The sequence below is a fragment of the Lepus europaeus genome, chromosome 2, assembly GCF_033115175.1.
Source record: "Lepus europaeus isolate LE1 chromosome 2, mLepTim1.pri, whole genome shotgun sequence".
Classification (NCBI taxonomy): domain Eukaryota; kingdom Metazoa; phylum Chordata; class Mammalia; order Lagomorpha; family Leporidae; genus Lepus; species Lepus europaeus.
The window spans coordinates 108,549,817-108,570,690 of NC_084828.1; the positions used below are offsets into that span (position 1 = coordinate 108,549,817).

The following is a 20,874-nucleotide window of genomic DNA, read 5'->3' on the forward strand; positions in this document are numbered from 1 at the left end:
TGTTAGCTTCTTTATTTTTAGATTTTGCTTTTGTTGTCTATGCTTTTGGTGTCATATCCAAAAAATGATCACTAAGATCAATGATAAACAGTAGTTTATAGCTTCAGTTCTTAAGTCTTTAACACATTTAAAATTAATTTTTGTGAATGGCATAAGAAAGTTTTTGGTCCACAGTTGTTGAATGCACAGATATTAAACCCAAGCATATGAAGGACTGACTCTCATTTAAAATCAGGAAGTGCATTGTCTACAGCTTTGTTCTTTATCATGATTGCTTCTGCTATTTATTGCCTTTTGTGACTTCATATGAATTTTAGAACTGTTTTTTCCTATGTGAAAAACTCCATTAGAATTTTGATAGGGATTACATTGAATACATAGACTACTTTATGTTACATGGACATTTTAGCATTATTAATCCTTCTCACGAATAAAACATGAGATGTCTCTCCATTCATTTGTGTTTTCAATTTCTTTTATCAATGTTTTATAGTTTTCAGGGTACATAGCTTTCACATCAATTAAATTTACTCTTAGGTATCTTCCTTTTGATGCTATTACAAATTAAATTATTTTCATATTTGTTGTTGGTGTACAGAAATGAAACTGATTTTTCTGTGTTCATTTTATATTCTGCAACTTTACTGAGTTTGTTTTGAGTTTTTTTTTGTGGAATCTTTATGATTTCCTATAAGTAAGATCATGTCATCTGTTACAGAGAAAACTGTACTCCTTCCATTCTAATTTAGATGCCTTTTAATTCCTTTTCTCGCCTAATTGGTCTGGCTAGCACTTCTATTACTATGTTGAATAGAAGTGATGAGAGTGGGCATTTTTGTCTTGCTCCTATGAGTAAATTTTTTAAATTGTGGGTTAGGATAGAAACTGGTACTACCTACTTCCAAATCTTCAGTTATCACATTAACATATTTTCACTTATTCATTCAAAAATAATTATTGAGTACGTAATATGTGCCAGACACTGGATAACATGATTATATGGGATATAGTGGTAGATAATAGCGAGAAGAAGGGAGATTAAGTGCTTCTATACCAGACATTCCATTTTAGCATTCAAGGTGTTCCTCTTTTGTTGGAACTTACATTTATGTGTCCATTCTGGATAAGTCTTGCGCAAAGCTTTATAAACACTGTCAGTGATGTACAGAGCAGGGTGAAGCTCAGACACAGGTCAAGAGCTTGAAGTGTCAAGTGGTACTCTTCATAGTGTGGCGGGTCGACACAAATTGATGGGAATTTTGCATATGGAAAAGGGAAGGCAACTGCATAACCAAGGTAATTGGTCCCTGCAGTCCCTGAAAATGAGTAGAAGCAATAGGGTCCAAGGAGAGCCGATTCCAAGGCTATTGCAAAGTGAAGTGGGCATCCCATTATGCTCACAATCACAAAGGTGAAACTAGCTTCCCACTGAAAATAAAGCAAAAACAAATGATGACTTTGGAGATCAGCTATTACAACATAAGCATCTTATCAACATGAAGAAAGGAAGAGATTCCAAAGTATTAATCTCTCCTACTGGGAAAGGCAGGAAAAAGGGGTCACACTATCTCTTTCACTCTAATGTACAATATGGGAGAGTAACATATCAGCCAACTGAGGCAAAGATGAAATCAATTCAAGTCAATGGACATTTATTTATCTCTTATCATGTGTGCAGGATGGATGTGGACTGGAAAAAAACAAAGATGAGTAAACAGAATCTCTACTCAAGGACCTTGCTACACAGGACATGTTCCATGATCTGCTAACACTGAAATCCATGGGGGCCTGTCAGAAATTAGACTCTCAGGCCCCATCCTGATCTACTGAATCAGAATCTGTGTTTTAACCAGATCTCCAGTTGATTTCCTCATACATTAAATTCTGAGAAGTTCTGCCTTAGCCATGGGAATGAAGTTGATCATGACATAAGGCAGTCTTTCTGTATCATGAAATTGCCTGGCATATTGGGTTATTAAAATGCAAGATATCATAGACTTTCCATTCCTTTTCAGAGATAATAGTAGCAGGGAAATTGGGAGGAGACCTCAGAGTGAGAAGTTAAGAATTGACAGCACATTATTAAAAGCACAGACATCTATCAGCTCGTTCCTTCAAAATGAAATTTGGAAGCACTAACACTGGTACTGTCCTCCTCAAATACAGTAATAATCATGAGAACTTGTAGAAAATGTTTGGAGAAGGAATCAGATAAAAATTATTCGTTTAAAGCATAGTTTCTTACTGAAATCCATAACAGTAAGGCCTTAATGAGATTGAATTGTATTGTAATTGGAAATCACATTCTCTACATTCGATCCTGAACTAGTAGTTGCTGGACCTTCACAGCCATTCTGCCATCCTACTTGGCATCTATATAGTTACCAGGGATCGCTGGGTCCACTCTTTGTAAGCCAATAGTAGAAGCACACCAGCCGTGATGGCCTGTGAAAAGAAAATGAAAAAATAACATCCATGATAGAAGGTACCTCCGGAAAGAGCCCAATCTGTCTCACAGTTTGACAACTTTATCATGAACTAGAAGGAACAACAAATGGCTAAGTGGATTTATGGTTCTGATCTCTTCTTCATCCGTGGAAGAAACTGTGATGACAATGAGAAAAACAAGCCGTTAGTGTCATGAAGCCATGATTCACACAAGCTCGTTTGGTTCTCTGCATTGCCTTTGCCATCACAGTCATAACCTCTGCTACTGTAAGGCGACAAGATAATAGAAGCTTGGCTTTATAACCCTTGCCATATGTTTTGATTAATTACCTGTTTTTTATCTTTCTCACAAATTACTAAAATTGCAAGTGGGAGGAAGCAGAATTGAACCTGCTGTATGACAGTGCTTCCCAGTATTGGCATTATCTTTTCTATTTGCTTTCTTTTGATAGTCTGCAACCTCACTCTGCGGGGCGGGGTGGGGGGTACTAAAGCAGGAATGTTGTTTCTCAAGTAACAATGATTATCACTATGCTCAACGCAAATATGGCATTTATTGTTCTGGGTGCAGTGCTGTCCAGCATTTCAAGACAGTTTACTTATTTATTTTTAATTGTCTCCATTGAGGGAAAAAGGCCTGATGTGTGGAATGAGAATAGTTAAACAAAGGATGGAATGGTGTCACCAGAACTGAGCAACAAATAATGGAAAAAATCTCTGGGCTCATCTTTGATGAAGTCATTAAATTAACTCATTCAATTCAGGTCTGAGGAAAGAGACCTTTGTGGTCATTGAGACTGAAAATAGCTTGTTCTCAAGCCATATAAACCATTTGTTCTTGGTCAAGGAATGTTTTGAGGTTGGGAGAGAAAACTAGGGAGAGATGTACCTAAAATAAGATATCGAATGTGGACAGGTCTAAAAATAGTACAATCTTGGCTTTTCACAGAGGAATAAACATGACTGTATATATAAAATCAACAAATTTTAAGAGGGAAAAATCAGCAGTTTTACCAGGATGGTTTTGTGGTATGTTGCTGTTGTAGCTCCAGGCCTGGCATGTTTATTGTTTTGAGACTTAGTTTTTCATTTCCCTGGCATATTTTGTTGTGAGTGTTGAATTTAGAGACTGAGAGAGATACACACACGCACACAGACTCACATAAAACTTCTCATATAGCTGGGCCTGAAATTCCAGAGTTGGCATGGCCATACCATAAAACTCCCATGGACAAAAACAGAACCATCTGTGGTCAAAAGAGGTTTGATTCTGGCTTGATTCTGTAGCACAAAAGTTTCCAAGGGACCCCATGGAAATTGGGCCAGCATAAATAGTACAATAAAACAGGAGAACGATTGAGAGCAACTGTAACTAGGAGGCTGTGGGGTAGGCCCTGGGCTGCTGTGTGCTTTCTGAGGCATGGCCCTGGATGAACACATCCCTCCCCTGTCATTAAACAAAAAGAGAAAGGTGGAAGCAAGATAAAAGCGGAGGAGAAGGGGCTGATGCCTCTCTGCTGGTTTAACTCCAAGTAGATAGAGGACATTATCAGATGCTTAGATTCCAGGTTGTCTTAATTACCTTGGCATGAGCTGTTTCTTTCCTTTAAAACATTGAAAAATGCTGCAGAATTTCAGTTGCCTGTTATTTCTGTTGTAGCTGTCAGCTTGAATTTTGCTTTGTTTACACAAAGCTTTGAAAAAGATCTTTCATGGAGTAGCTGAGTATGAATTCCATTCAGTAACTTGTTAAATCCACCCTGTGGATATGATGGTGGCTTAAGTGCTAAGCACACCCATCTTTATGGTACCAGGCATGGGAGATGATGTGCATGGTATTTCCCCTCCCCTAAGAGTCACAACATTACCCTTTTCTTTCCTTCATTTTGCTTTTTAAATCTCTTTTTTTAAAAAACAAAGATTTATTTATTCATTTGAAAGGAGAGTTGCAGAGAGATGAAGAGAGACAGAGATCTCCCATCTGCTGATTCACTCCCTGATTGGCGCCAGTGGATGAGGGCTGGGCCAGGCAGAAGGCAGGAGCCTGGAACTCCATCTGGGTCTCTCTCATGAATGGCAGGGGCACAAGTACTTGGGCCATCTCCTGATGCTTTCCCAGGTGTATTAGCAGGGATCTGGACCAGAAGCAGAGCAGCTGGACTCGAATTCATGCTCAGATATGGGATGCTGGCTTTGCAGGTGAGGCTTAACCTGCTGCACCATAATGGTGGCTCCATGTTTTTTTTTTAATTCTTATTTCTGGAATTACAAAGGAAGAGATTTTAGAGTAGGGAAGACAAGTCAACAGGGAAAAGACAATGTGAGAGAGAGGATGATTGAGAGGTCAAATGTTATTCAAAGCAAGGCTGCCAGGCTGGGTCAAGGACAGGGTGGAGGGTGTCCAAGGCAGTGAGTGGAGAAGGATATGGCTAAATCTTGTGCTCCTCTTACTCCCTTGGCTCTTGTTGACTTGTTACTGAGCTGCTTTCCAGGCATATCAAGGGATATTACTTAGGTTTTACAACAATCGCAGCTAACACTTTGATCGCATTATAGTTTGAGCCTTCCTTCTAAATCTTTAAATTGCAGTAAAGGAAGCAGTTCCCAGAAGCAGATGAATTGAAGGAAGCAGGGAGCAGTCACAACAGAAATAGAAACTTTAGAGGCATCACATTAATTGCAGGATAATTTATCCACATACAAGCATCTTTTGTGAGTCTACAACAAATAAGGGATGTGATGACCACTATGCAGATAAAATAACGATACTGTTACCATTTATTGAATGCTTAATATATGCCAGGCACTATGTAACTCATTAAATCCTTATAAGGACCCAGTCAAGTATTATATTCTTTTTTTTTTTAAAGATTGTTTTATTTATTTGAAAGTCAGAGTTACACAGAGAGAGAAGAGGCAGAGAGAGAGAGAGAGGTCTTCCATCTGCTGGTTCACTACCCAATTGGCTGCAATGGCTGGAGCTGTGCTGATCCAAAGCCAGGAGTCAGGAGCCTCCTCCAGGTCTCCCACACAGGTGTAGGGGCCCAGGGAGTTGGGCCATCTTCTACTGCTTTCCCAGGCCATAGCAGAGAGCTGGATCAGAAGTGGAGAAGCCAGGACTTGAACTGGTGCCCACATGGGATGCCGGTACTGCAGGTAGCAGCTTTACCCGCTACACTACAGCACCGGCCTCTGAGTATTATATGCTACATTCTCCAACTTTTAAAATGAGGCCCAGAGAGGTTAAATGAGATGAGCAGGATCCTCAAATAATAATTGTACAAACAACAACTTCAACTCTAATTGGAAATTACAGTTCAGATGTGAAAATACACATATAAGAATGTTCACAAAATTGGGCAAGAAGGATGAGTGCTTTCTATAGGAGAAGAGCTTGGTGATAAGATGCCATATCCAGGAGAAACATTGATCATGAAGGCACCACAGGGAAATAAGATCTGAAGTGAGTTTGAATGGTGGCTGTGATTTCAGTGGGAGGTGGTGGGAAGAGGGCAGTCCAGGTCACAGGAATAACCCACGCAATGGTGGAAATGTGACAGTAATGCATAGAATCAGTGAAGGAGACCACAGTGGCCAGTGTCATTTCTTGATGGATAAGAAGAGAAAATCAGGTCTGAAGGCCCTGTAAAGCCAGGGCGAAGAAGGCCTCAAGTCATCTGCATGTGGTTTGGGGCAGGGAAGTTTTTTTGTTTTGTTTTAATTAGCTTATTTATTTGAAATACAGCATTACATAGAGACAGGGAGAGATAGAGAAAGAAAGAGAGGGACCTGATTTGTGGTGCAGCAGGGAGTGCCAATGCCGGCAATGCTGGCATCCCATATGGGCACTGGTTTGTGTCCTGGCTGCTGCACTTCCAGTCCAGCTCCCTGCTAATGGCCTGGGAGAGCATTCAAAGATGGCCCAAGTACTTGAGTCCCTGCTAAGCACATGAGACACCCAGAAGAAGCTACTGGCTCTTGGTTTCTGCCTGGCCCGGCCCTGGCTATTGCAGCCATCTGGGGAGTGAACCAATGGATGGAAGATCTCTCTCTGTCCCTCTTTCTCTGTAACTCTGCCTTTCAAATAAATGAATAAATCCTAGAGGGGGGGGGTCTTCCATCTATTGGTTTACACCCCATATGGCCCAACAAATGGGGTTGGGACAGGCTAAAACAGGAAGCCTAGAACTCTATCCAGTCTCCCACATGGCTGGCAGGGACTCAAGCACTTGGGCCATCTTCTGTTGCTTTCCCAGGTGCATTAGTAGGGAGCTGGATCAGAAGTGGAGTAGATGGGACTTGGAACAGGCACTGCAGGTAGCTTACTCACTAACCTGACTTACAAAGAGGTTTAGAAAGATGAACTGCTTGTTACATGCGTGCTAAATTGGAATGCTGCAAGGCATAGTGGCCTCTGTGAGATCCTGAGACTTTTGTTTTTTTAAATTTTCCTACCTATAGTAAGTAGTATATTTTGTATCATGGCCTAGTTGTAAATATTTTAATATCTATGCAACACAGTCCTTAGCCTCAGTGTGGGCACTGTGGAACAGCAGGTTAAAGCCCTGGCCTGAAGCTCCAGCATCCCATATAGACACCAGTCCTAGTCCCAGCTGCTCCTCTTCTGATCCAGGTCTCTGCTGTGGCCTGGGAAAGCAGTGAAAGATTGCACACACGTGGGAGACCCGGAAGAAGCTCTTGGCTTTGGATTGGTGCAGCTCCGGCTGTTGCTGCTATCTGGGGAGTGAACCAGCTAATGGAAGACCTCTCTCTCTGTCTCTGCCTCTCTCTGTAACTCTGTCTTTCAAATAAATAAAATAAATCTTAAAAAAAAAAAAAAACCAGTCATTAGCCTTTATTACGTATGATGCAGTAAACTATTGTTCTGTTCTGTTTTTTTTTTTTTTTTTTTCACAGTAAATGCCCCGTGGTTTGGCTATCATGGTTGTCTAGGTTTCCAAACTGAGCAGAGTTGGGAAGTGGTAAGGTGTGTGTGCTGGGAGGGTCGAGCACAGTAAGAAGAGGAAGGACTGCATAGGGATATAGATCCCAGGAAAAAACAGATTGGTGGTGGTGTTCATGGTGGTGGGGTGGCTGGATTGGGCTGGTGTAGGCCAGCTAAAACTGTGGTCCTAGGGTTGGCAGCATGGTCATCTTCTGGAACCTCATTGTACATGTAGACCTACAAACCCCTCCTTGGACTTAATTAATTAGAACCTGCTGGGACTGGCATTGTGGCACAGTGGCTTAAGTCATCACTTGTGACAACAGTATCCAATGTCAGAGTGCCGGCTGAAGACGCAGTTGCTTTGCTTCTGTTCCAGCTTCCTGTCAATGAGCCTAGGAAAACAGAGGATGATGACCCAAGTACTTGAGTCTCTGCCACCCACGTGGGAGACCCAGATGGAGTTCCTGTGGCTCTTGGCCTCAGCCTGGCCCAGCCATAGCTGTTGTGAGCATTTGGGGAATGTGGGCAAAATCAGTGGATTGAAGTGTTCTCTCTCTCTCTTCTCTCTCCCCCCTCCCTATCACTTTATGTTTCAAATAGGTAATCTTTTTTTGAAGATTGTATTTATTTATTTGAGAGGTAGAGTTACAAACAGTGAGAGGGAGAGATAGAGAGAAAGGTCTTCCTTCCATTGGTTCACTCCCCAAATGGCTGCAACGGCTGGAACTGTGCCGATCTGAAGCCAGAAGCCAGGTGCTTCTTCCTGGTCTCCCATGCGGGTGCAGGGGCCCAAGGCCTTGGGCCATCTTATACTGCTTTCCCAGGCCACAGCAGAGAGCTAGACTGGAAGAGGAGCAGCCAGGACTAGAATCAGTGCCCATATGGGGTGCCGGCGCCGTAGGTGGAGGATTGACCAAGTGAGCCACGGCGCTGGCCCCTAAGTATTATTTTTTTTTAACTTTTATTTAATGAATATAAATTTCCAAAGTACAGCTTATGGATTACAATGGCTTCCCCCCCCATAACTTCCCTCCCACCCGCAACCCTCCCCTTTCCCAATCCCTCTCCCCTTCCATTCACATCAAGATTCATTTTCAATTCTCTTTATATACAGAAGATCAGTTTAGTATATATTAATATTTTAAGTAAAGATTTCAGTAGTAATTATTTTTTTAAAGAAGCTATATTCCCCAGTGATATATACGCACATTTCAGTTGGAGAAGAGCTAGTTTTAGAGGAGAGGATTGAGTCAAAAATCACTTCAAGGTTTCACATTTAGTTTCTAAGACAGTGACAGGGAAGTTAGAGAAGTAGGACTTGGTTGTGGTGACAAGATGATTAATTTGTTTTTATACAAGCTGACCTTAAATGATCTTAGAATAACTGGAACGTCGACCATTGACAAAGATCCTTTGCTTGACCAAAGCTTAGTCAGGCTTCTGAACCTTCTCCTAGGCCTATCTGTGTAGTTTCTTGTAAGATCTAGTTTTAGCAAGATCCCTGCTAAATCAGGTTAACAGAACCACCCCCCTCCCCCACCCCATCCACACACTCGCTCCCTGAAAACCATTGCTATCTGAGCAGGTTCCTCACCCTCCACTGCCCCCAGGTGTTGTCTCGCCACCCTGGCCTGTCTTCAGCAAGAATCTTCTCAGGTCAGTTAAGCCAGAATCTCCCTTACCCCTGATATTTCCTCTTAGTCATTTTCCATCCACTGACACCCACCCTTCCCCTTGGCTACAAGCCGTACTTGGGATTGAGCCCAGTTCTGTACTGAGGTCTCTTTTCGGTATTACAGTAGACCTAAAGAAGTCCATTCGACTGCTTTAACTACTTCCTAGTTTTGGTATTTCTTTGACATCTTCTGGGAGTGGGCAGTCACATGACTATCGAGGCTGTGAGAGACTTGGTGATCATGTGGTTAAGCCTCTTGTCTGTCTAGCAGCTGAGGAAACTGGGACCTGCCTGGCTTTAGCCCTGACCCTTCTCCCAAATTCTCACCTCTCAGGAGGGTTCTGGGAACAGTGTGGCTCCTCCCATTAGCCAAGGTACTGGACTCCGTAGGCCTTGGGTTCTGTGTTTAAACTCCCTGTATATCAGCCTGGTCATCAGAGCTTTTTCTACAAGCCAGATTCTCCAGGATTAATACAACTCAGTCTTTAAGATGCTAGATCTTCTTGCTACATTCTTTCTAGCAGCTGATGCCTTTAAATAACCTAGCTCAGAAATTCTGGGAAAACTACTCATCATGGAACTGTCAGAATGGAAGTAGGGGAGTCTAAGGACCAATATTTGTGAAGTACTTGGAAAGCTTTGAATGAAAGACATTGAACAAATACTAAGTACTGTGTCACGTGCAAAAATCTGTCTCCTACAAATATCAAAAGAACTATGGAGTCATTTGCAAAAGGAAATGTCAATATGATTGAAATGTACAAATTATCTTCTCACAGGAGGAAGACATACTTTTGAGGTGAATTAAGAAGTGATTGGCAAGGGAGGTTGTGGAATGAAGCAGGGACCTTTTGAAGTTGACCCTGTTCAGGCAGAATCATGGTTCAGTAGGAAACTTACTAGGAAAAAAAATCATATTGTTCCAAATTGAGACATTATTTAAAGAATGAGCGCACTTACTACTTTCCTTCTACTGAGGAGTCTTTTCTTGTTTTAGTATAAGTATCAGCTTGACATTTACTCCTTATAACCTAATTAGAGTTCAGCTATGTAAGAAATTCTGTGCCTGCAGAGTGGAGGGCAAAGAATTCATTCACTCATTAAACAATATTCATCCATTGATATTTATTAAATACCTAATATGTGGCTCTCTCAGATTCAGGAAATACAACAGTAAACAAAGTAGAAAAATAATAGCTGCCCTTGTACAATGTACATTTAGTGGTGGTAGGAACTAACTAAATGATGAATAATAAATTGTATAGTATCTTAGATGGTACCAAGGACTATGAGGAAAAAAATAAAGCTGGGTATGAAAGATTGGAAATGCCATAGGAGGGCAGGGGGTGAAATTTTAAATAGGGTACTGAGGGTAGGCCTTGGTAAGAAAGTGATACTTGATTAAAAATTTAAGGAGTTTAGGGGAAAAGTCAAGTTTAGAAAGAGATACCAGACAGAAAACAGACAGAACAAAGGCCTGAGGGAGAAACACACTTTCACATTTTTGAAACCAGCCAAGGAGCTAAGGCAAGCATAGTATATGAGGTCTGGAAGGTAACAGGATGGAAACTCAGCACGGTATCAGGGACTAGGATGGGAGAGTGAGACGGGTGGCAGGGGATTAAGAACAAAAGGTTTGGATGGAGAGTGAGGCACAAATGAAAGGCAAGGCATTAACTAGCATTTGAGTAGGGCTTTAAAATTGGCAAAGCTCTTTGCTATACAGCCCTTGTTCAGATTGTGTTCATTGAGTTCGATGGTTTCACATGTGCGCTTTCTTCACTTGTAAAATTGCCCATTTTAAAGTTAAAGACATTGGGGAACTGACTGACTGAGGGTCCTGTTTGGGTCACATACCCAGAAACGTGTCTACCTTCCCAAATCCTGTTATCTCTGACTCTACTTCCTTATGTTGCTGTTTGTCCTGAAATCAAGTAGGTACCAAGTAGCAAAGGGCTGGAGATTTATCATATTATTTCTCTGGCTGATAAAATAGATGCTGGGCTGGAACAAGCCTACATTCAATAATATAAAATGTTAATCAAAATTACCAATATTTGTTGAAAGCATTAGGATAGACTCTGTAGAGATAGACAAAGAGCTGTAAGAAAATGATGTGTGGTTGGACTGTGATCATGGCTTTGTTTGGCTTCGGCTCAGTTGTGAAGTCAGAATTCAGTAAATGAGATAGGAAATATCAGAACTCCCCCCCCCCCCAGGCGGAGTTAGACAGTGAGAGAGAGAGACAGAGAGAAAGGTCTTCCCTCTGTTGGTTCAGCCCCCAACTTCGGATCGCTGAGCGGATCTGAAGCCAGGAGCCAGGCGCCTACCCCCACCCCCCACCCCAGTCTCCTATTCGGGTGCAGGGCCCAAGCACTTGGGCCATCCTCCACTGCACTCTCTGGCCACAGCAGAGAGCTGGACTGGAAGAGGGGCAACTGGGACAGAACTGGCGCCCCAACTGGGACTAGAACCCAGAGTACCGGCGCCGCAAGCAGAGGATTAGCCTAGTGAACCATGGCGCCGGCCAAGTTCCTTTTTTTTTTTTTTTTTAAATCTATTTTATTTATTTGAAAGGCAGAGTTACAGAGAGGAGGGAGACAGAGAAAGAGAGCAAGAGAGAGATCTTCCATCTGTTGGTTCATTCCCCCAAACAACCACAATAGCTGGGGCTAGGCCAGGCTGAAGCCAGGAGCCAGGAACTCCATCCATATCTCCTATGTGGGTGGCAGGGGCCCAAGCACTTGGGCCATCTAACACTGCTTTCCCAGGCACGTTAGCAGGGAGCTGGATCAGAAGTTAAGCAGCCAGGACTCAAACTGGCGCTCATATGGGAGTCCCAGGTGACAGCTTAACCCACTGTGCCACAATGCCAGCCCTAAATCCAGTTCCTTTAAAAGCAAGACTTTACTTTTGTCCTCCATTGTAACCCAAGAACATATTAGGCTTATAGTAATTAATTACTTAATAAGTAGATTAAAAAGTATACTTCCTAGAGTCTTGCTTTTAGGTAGTATCTGAATCAAAGTTTTAATTACTTAAAGATTTAACATGTTATGGAAGTTTCCTTAAGGTCAAAAAGCTTCAAAATAGAGTTTTCTAGTCTCTAGCAGTGAATGTTAGACATCACAGGAAAATTTGAGAAAAGGATTTGTTGAGCAGGTTGGCCTCTGTTACGCCTCTGAAATCATACCACCATGGAAGCCACTTACTTCCAAGGCTCCATGCGCTCATTTCTGTGGTCTAGGAGCTGAGGTACTGGGATAGTTGTTCATTTGTGCAATCATTCAGTGAACACATTGAGTACCTGCTTGGTGCCAGATACTTTATTTGGCACATGCACATTTTCCTGATGAACTGTGAAGTCAAGGAATCCCATCACCCTACTTCTTGAGCTGTTACTAGTCCAACCAGGTGTATGCAAAGAAAAAGATAGGCACACAAAGATTGTAAAACTTGGGGTCCTGCAGATCCACCTTTGTCTTTCTAATGAAAGCATTAGTTTAAAAGTTATGTTTCTTACAGGTGTCACTGCACTTGCTCCCTGTGTGGGATTCTGTCCTTAATGAGCTGTACTGTGAGAACTAATGGTACAATTAGTCTCCAAACAGTATTTTATACTTTGTGTGTCTGTGTGTGTGCAAAGTGTTGAAATCTTTACTCAGTATAGAGTTGATCTTCTGTATATAAAGATAATTAAAAATGAATCTGAATGAAGAATGGGATGGGAGAGGGAGTAGGAGGTGGGAGGGCAGATATGGGGGAAGAACCACTATAACCCAAAAGTTGTACTTATAAAATTTACATTTATTAAATAAAAGCTTTCTATTAAAAAAGAAAGTTATGTTTCTTTGTTCTCCATTTTAAGTTATATTTCATGATTTATGCTCTTTTTTCTAAATTCAAAAGTCAAATTTCAAAAGATCAGTTCTAATTTCTCAGAATATCATGGTGAAAGAATTAAAATAGACTTTAAGGAATTTCTTGAACAGCACTTCCTTATACTTCTAGCAACTAGCATTTACACATTTACATGATAAAATAATATTAAGGAAAAATCTGCATTTAAAATGCAATGAATAGAAATCAATGTTCTAAGGTGAATTCTGATTTTCTATAGAGTTTTGACTTCTCTATATTGTTGGATAATTTGAAAAGGACATGCTGTTCTGTTTCCTCTTCCCCACCCCTGTCCTTTATTGTATCAATATATTTAATAAAATATTTTCCTACCAATGCTCCATTCCAGATGGGACAAGCGATCCAAACACTCCATCCTATGAACCAAAGCTTGTAAGAAAAGACAGGGAAGAAAGCGAGAACTCCAGAGAGCATGCTGAGACTCCCCAGAGTTACAAGGATCTGGCCAGCAACCTGGTATGGGGCCTTCATTCTCCTCTCTGACTTGGGCCCTTGGTCTCAAGATGTTTTGTTACCAAAACATGAAGGTATGACAGATCTCAATAAACACAAGTTTCTTAGAGACAGTAGCCATGACACATGTGAACTGTTGATCTACTTGGAAACAAGATTCTATTTGTTTCACCAAAGGTGAAATGTAATAAAGATAATATAGGACATAAATTTGACGCAATAAATTCTAATACCAGTTCATTTCAGGGGGGGGGGGGGAGAGGGAGGGGGGAAGGTAGAGAGAGACTGAGAGAGGGAAATTGTTCCTTGTTTTGGAGTTGCTGCCTTGATTCCCTTCATTTTGTCCTGTCCCGGGGAGTGACCCCTTCCTGGCTTAATCAGATTCAAAGGCTTGCTGACTGAGTTAATTGTTTCTCCACTCAACCTGCCGGGTGGTTGCCACATAAAGCCAACATCCTTTGTGCACAATGGACCCACATTCCCAGCACGATTTCCCACTGAACAAAGTAAAAATAAGCAGTCTGACCACTTTTCACTTCATTTAATTTAAGTGACTTAAAGCAAAAACAAGACCTTCATCTCTTTCCAAAGTTTAATTCCCAGTACAGTTATTTGTGAATTTCTGATAAAGATTTTTTTTTTTATATGGCTTTACCCCTGAATTGACATTTTGGATTTTGCGTTGTTTTTGTTAAGCCAGCTTCATCTTAGTTATTTTATTATTATTGCAATTTTCAAGTACAAGAAGTAGTAAAATGAAATAAACATTGAAGAGTAATTTATTGGTTGAATAAAATACTGATCTCTGTTCATTCTTGAGTGGTAATTTTAAGTCTAGATGTTGGGTTTGTGTACATTTAAGCAGTATACACAAAAGTACATTGCAAAAGTTCATCTCTGAATTTTTCACACATTTCAGAAAGTGGTATATCTTTGCTTTTGATTGTTATATTTGAATATTTCTTCCAAGATAACATCTTGAAAACATGGACCATTTTCTGAAGCTATCTGAATAACTTTCCTATTCAATCTTAACATCTTTTTTCTTTTCAGTGAAATAAAATGTTGAGAAATAATTTCATAGATGGAAAAATAATGATTTAGAATATGGGTTTTGAGTTAGATATAGCTGGGGTCAGTCTGGTACCACTCTAGACCAAGTGTGTGTCCCAGTGCAAGGCCAACTTACTTTTCTAGATCTGTTTCTTCATATGGGAAACGGTAATAAAGTTAGTGTTTATCTCACCAGGCAGTCTGTTGGGAGAGTTGACACTCCATGTAAATGCTTAGCACTGAGCTTAACACAGCATAGATGTTTGGGAAATTAACTGTTACTACATTGGGAAGTCTGCTCTTTGGAGTTCTTTCAGCCTGGAACAAAGGCACAATCATTATTGTTTCTTTTATCCATTATCTTACAAACATTAGCTTAGGCTCTTCCTGATCAATTTGGTAGAAACTTCAAAGACCCGCCCAATGTGCAGTAGAGAAAGAAGATTTTCTCTGATTCTCTGCCTTTTTCTTTCTGTCTTTCTATCTTTAAGAACCACTGCACAGTTGGATTCAGATTTGGAAGCAGTTACACTTCTGAATATGCAAATTCCAGGAAACTAGCTCAAGGCTGCTCTCAACATGATATACTATATTCTCTGTTTTTTTTTTTTTCCTCTAAAACCACTATATATATTCCAAAAGGGCAGAGGTCTTGCGAGTCTTATACATCCCCTGCAAACACAAAACATCTCCACCACCTAGAACTGTGTCTGGCACAGGGTAGACACTCATAGTAAGAAATATTTGTTCAGTTAAAGAGAGAACACATTGGCCCTTCCAGCCATGTTCTGGGGCCCCTGTGGAGTTGCTCAGAGCAGCTCTCTGTGTGTCCACCATTGCATGTGTGTGCTAGCGCCAATTTGTTTCCTTGATTCAGGGGGAAGGGGTCTGGAGTGAAGAAAGACTTGTTTGTATTGGTATTTGGTTTGAGCTGTTTTGACTTTTTCCTTTACTTTTTATCTCAAGGTTATAGCCACATGGTATGTCAATATACTGCGGGTCAGATCACTCTCTCCTGTTTGCATGTTTGGAAAATAAAGACTGTTGAAATACTCATGTTAAACAGTACAAAGATGGCAAACAAAGAGAATATTTTTTCGTTTTAATCTTAGGGGCTTTTTACATGCTAATAATACTCATAGGCTAACTGTGACCCCGTCAATGTGACTCATAAATCTGAACGTATTAGTGATTAGAGGAGTTGCTGCCACTTAATATCACAAAGAGAAGGGACAGGGAATTCTCTGTGTGCTTTCTGGCAGGAATCTATTCACGCTGGCTTCATCAAAGCAGGGACCTGTTCAGTGAGAGCAGTGCCTGGGGAAGAACAGAAAGTGTAACTTTGCACCTGGCCTGGGCTGGGCTTAAGGTAGGATCTGCTCCAACCCTGTTTCCCAGAGTCCTAGCTGCCAGCAAGGATAATAGGCCCCAACATGCCCCTTTGGCACCAACTTACCACAAGGTGGGTCTGTGAGTACTCTCTGGAGAAGATGCCATCATGGTCTTTGTGGGAGTGCTTTGCAGACCCGAGCCAGGAGATCCCAAGGTCAGGAGAGAATGGAGAATGCCTTGCCAAACTCCTCATCCCAACCTTGCCATTACCAAATGAGCCAGTGCCGTAGCATAGCAGGTAAAGCCACTTTCCTGTGATGCCAGCATCCCATATGGGCACTGGTTCGAGTCCTGGCTGCTCCACTTCTGATCCAGCTCTGATATGGCCTGGGAAAGCAGAAGATGGCCCAACTCCTTGGGCCCCTGTAGTACGTGCAAGACCTAGAAGAAGCCCCAGGCTCCTGGCTTCGGATCAGCTCAACTCCCACTGTTGCAGCCATTTGAGGGAGTGAATCAGCCAATTTCTCTGACTCTCTCTGTACCTGTGCCTTTCAAATAAATAAATCTTTTTTAAAAACAAACAAACAAACAAAAAACCCAGACTGACATTTTGATTCCAATACCCCATCACACAAAAACCCATACACCCGTCTGTTAAACCTGGACCTCTAAAAGGGTGGGAGAATGTCAGTGATGCTGAGGAGGGGAACTTGACCTGGACATCCCCTCACAAGTGAACTCTAAAGATGACAGCTGTGTTGGGGTTCTAGCCATTTTTTTTAAAGATTTATTTATTTGAAAGGCAGAGTTATGGAGAGCGGTAGAGAGAGAGAGAGAGAGAGAGAGAGAAGTCTTGGATCTGCTGGTTCACTCCCCAAATGGCTGCAACGGCTAGATCTGGGCTGATCTGAAGCCAGGAGTTTCTTCCAGGTCTCCCATATGGATGCACCGGCCCAAGGACTTGGGCCATCTTCCACTGTGTTCCCATCCATAGCAGAGAGCTGAATCAGAAGTGGAGCAGCTGGGACTCAAACTGGTGCCAATATGGGATGCCAGCACCGTAGGCGGTGGCTTTACCCAGCATGCCACAGTGCTGACCCCGTAGTTACAGTTTTTTTTTTTTAATTTTAATTTTTTTGACAGGCAGAGTGGATAGTGAGAGAGAGAGAGACAGAGAGAAAGGTCTTCCTTTTTGCCGTTGGTTCACCCTCCAATGGCCGCTGCGGCCGGCGCATCTCGCTGGTCCGAAGCCAGGAGCCAGGTGCCTCTCCTGGTCTCCCATGCAGGTGCAAGGCCCAAGGACTTGGGCCATCCTCCACTGCACTCCCGGGACATAGCAGAGAGCTGGCCTGGAAGAGGGGCAACCAGGATAGAATCCGGCACCCCAACCGGGACTAGAACCCGGTGTGCCGGCACCGCAAGGCGGAGGATTAGCCTGTTAAGCCACGGTGCCGGCCATTACAGGGTTTTAAAGTAGGGTTCAAAGCTTCAGAAGGAGCCCATATTTGCCAAGATAAAATAAAATGGAGCTTTAAATGAGAGATGAGATTTAAATGTTTTCTTCTGATCAACTTCAGTTTCATGTGTTTACATGTTGGAGAGGTAGCTCATGTGGTGAGAAAAAGTATGAGCTTTGGTGGCAGAAGAGCTGAGTTTGACACTGAAAATTCCATCTGATATGCACAAAACAGATGGAAAACTAGAAAAGTTAACACTATGCTGACACCAGTGAAGTAAGTAATTCAGGCAGGGACCATCAAAGGATGTGAAACCATGGGATGAAAGGAGGGAACTCTACAATGGCAAAGAGACCTCTACAATGTGGAAATGTGTCCATTACCACTTAACCAAGTGGTCACACTTCACATCTCCAAAAATGGGACAAACTAGCATCTTTGTCTCTTGATGGGATTCAACGCAAGCACACACTACCAATGTTTGTAGGTGATATTTCTGACAAAATGTTTAGTCTGCAGCTAATCATAAAGGAACAGATAGATGAATTCAGACTCTAGGGATATTACTGCAAAGTACTGGCCTAGATGCTTCAAAATTGTCCAAGTCATGAAAGATGTTGAAAAGGTTACTGGCTGGGACCAGTTTTGTGGCATAGCAGGTAAAGCTGCAGCCTGCGACACCAACATCCCATATGGGCACCAGTTCGAGTCCCAACCGCTCCACCTCCAATCTAGCTCCCTGCTAATGTGCATGGGAAAGCAGTGGAAGATGGCCTGAGTGCTTGGGCCCCTGTACCCATGTAAGAGACCTGGAATATCTTCTTGGCCCCTGGCTTCAGCCTGGCCCTGCCATTGCCAGTGCCATTGCGGACATTTGGGGAGTGAACCAGCAAATCTAAGATCTCTCTCTTTGTCCTTTCCCTCTCTCTCTCTCTGTAACCCTGGCTTTCATACAAATAAGCAAATCCTTAAAAAGAAAAGAAATGCTTACTGGGACAATCGAGGGAAATTGAAGTACGATGAAGTTGATGTTCAATAGTACTAGAATCAATGTTAAGTATCTTGGGAATATGAACGGTATTATATTTATATAAGAGGATGTCCTTCTGGTGAAAGAAGGTGATATTAGCGTTCTTTGGCTTTCTTCCAGCTTTTTCATAGGTTTGAAATTTTCAAGTTAAAAGTTGAGAGACCAAAAGACTTAGGTTCCTCAACTGCATAAAACAACAGATCTGTTTGGCTCTGGCAAACGGCACTGCTGGCTCCGTAACTCTTGGTGACGATGATAAATATGGGTCCTAGTTGGTGGGGGAGGGGTTACGAGGCAAAGCTGCTCAGGCATTTCAGCACTGAGAGGGAGACAGGAGCCCAGAGGAGGTGTCGCGGGTTATGCTGTGAAGATGCACCACCCACGCATACACACAAAGGGTGTTCTTTGCATCCTTTTGTGTCTTTCCAGTCAAGTAATCAAAGTTGAGCGAAATCTCCCCACATGCACATCTATAACACACATTTCCCTTCACTTTTTCCTAGCTGATTTCAACTTTGAGTGAACCCTCTCTTCTCATAATGGCTTGGGGTTTTAGGAGAGCAAAGTTCAATTTTTATCATCCCTAACTGGGAATTGTCAAATTTAAAGCCTTCCAATCTGCAAGATGTTTAGACCTCAATAGAGATTTGTGCATCAGCTTGTACTTACCTAAATCAGATTTTATCTGCCTTTTGTAAAACTGACCCTTGCATGTATTTTGAAATCATCTGGAATTTATCAGCATTTCCCCATGTTTTTGAAAAGCAAAACAATTTAATTGTGTCACCAGCAAACTTGTACAGCAATTAGCTCCGGGCTCGCTCTCCCAGGCCTTGCAGCTGCAAGGAAATGCTCTCATTGGCAGGCTTGTCCACACCAGGCAGCCTCCCACAGGCTACTGTGGAGAGCGTCTGTTTTTGGCAAGGCTTTCCCTATCTTGTTTTATCATGGTGACAGAAGAGCCACAGATAGAACTGTGATTGTGACAGTGGCCCTGATGGATTGATGCTTTGGCCACCAAGGAGAGGGAAAGAAACTAAAAAAAAACAGGAAGAGAGAAACAGGAGGGCGTCTGGGGAAGAGAGGTAGAGAAAAGATGGAGAGGAAAGAAGGACAACAGGAGAGGAAAACATTCCTGAAGCCAAAAACAGCTTCTTGCGTCACTCACAGAGCCAAAGCTCGGGTCTGGACAGAGTTGATTCGGGGACAGAGGAACCATGGATGCTGTAGGCCGTTCAGGTACATTTTATCAAAGATATGTGTAAGGAGGACAAATGGGAAATAAATAGAGGAAAGGGGAAGAACAAAAGCAGAATGAGAAAGGAAATATCTCGAAATAGTCTCAGATTATGCTTGTTTCTAAATACCACTTTTAAGAACAAATCTTTCCCCCTGTAAAGTTGCTTTTTAATTTCTCTTCTTTCTAATTAAAAAAGTTTGATTACCATGTAGTACCTGTACATTTTTATGAAGCACTGTACAATATCTCAATACATATATTCAGTGTAAACAGATCAAGTCATGCAGTTAGCGTTTCCATTTCTTTATCTTTTCTTTATGTTTGGAGCCAAGGAGAAATCTTCAAGTCTCCTTAAACAGAAAATGTATACTTTTCATTCCTTTTCTTGGTATTTCATTCCTTTTCTTGTTATAATGGAAAAACCAAAATCTTCCATGAGGAATTAAGCCCACTTTTGGATTGAGTTATGCCCATACAAATGACAAAACGACAGGAAGGGTGAAGAGACATTGCTGAAGCCCTTATGATTCCCGCTTTACAGAGGATGAAACTGAGGTTCTGAGAACTTAAATTATAAAAGTGACACATTTTTAAAATTTTTTTAACTTTTATTTAATGAATATAAATTTCCAATGTACAGCTTATGGATTACAATGGCTTCCCCCTCCCATAATTTCCCTCCCACCCACAACCCTCCCCTCTCCCGCTCCCTCTCCCCTTCCATTCATATCGAGATTCATTTTCAATTCTCTTTATATACAGAAGATCAATTTAGTATATATTAAGTAAAGATTTCAGCAGTTTTCACCCACATAGAAACACAAAGTGAAACATACTGTTGGAGTACTAGTTATAGCATTAAATCACAATGTACAGCACATTAAGGACAGAGATCCCACATGAAGTAAACAGTAAGTAGAAAAAACCTCCCTTTCAGACCAAAGGAAAAGAAAGTTTGAAAGTGAGAATATAATTTTCCTCATGGGCATTGTCTACCTTAGAAAAACTACTATAGAACATGCCCGTGACTATAGACTTGTAGTTCAGGCCACCGAAGATTAGAGATGGGACTTGGGCACTCCCTTGACTTGCATCCTCTGGTCTGCTTTAACACAAACCAGGACAAAAAGAAAGCTAGGCATCAGAAGCAATGGGTGGCAGGCCTATTAATGGCTGATCTGTACAGTGATCTGCCCTCAAGGAGACCCAACAGGCCAATCCACTGCAGTGGCTTTCAACGTGGTAAGCCTGGGCTTCAGCAGAAGTCAACTTGTGAAGAGCCCTGGCAGCTCTGCCAAGAGTCGGATCACTGGAAAT

At 41.8% G+C, this 20,874-nt stretch overlaps 1 protein-coding gene across 1 annotated transcript; it reads right to left on the reverse strand.

The window, feature by feature from the left end:
* Nucleotides 1-1,074: 1,074 nt before the first annotated feature.
* On the reverse strand, nucleotides 1,075-13,463 carry TMEM212 (transmembrane protein 212). The gene is made up of 3 exons (XM_062181550.1): nucleotides 13,305-13,463; nucleotides 2,386-2,445; nucleotides 1,075-1,428 (listed from the first exon to the last, which is right to left on the reverse strand). Exons 1-3 carry the CDS (start codon nucleotides 13,461-13,463, stop codon nucleotides 1,075-1,077), a joined length of 573 nt encoding a protein of 190 aa, XP_062037534.1.
* Between the last annotated feature and the right edge of the window lie 7,411 nt (nucleotides 13,464-20,874).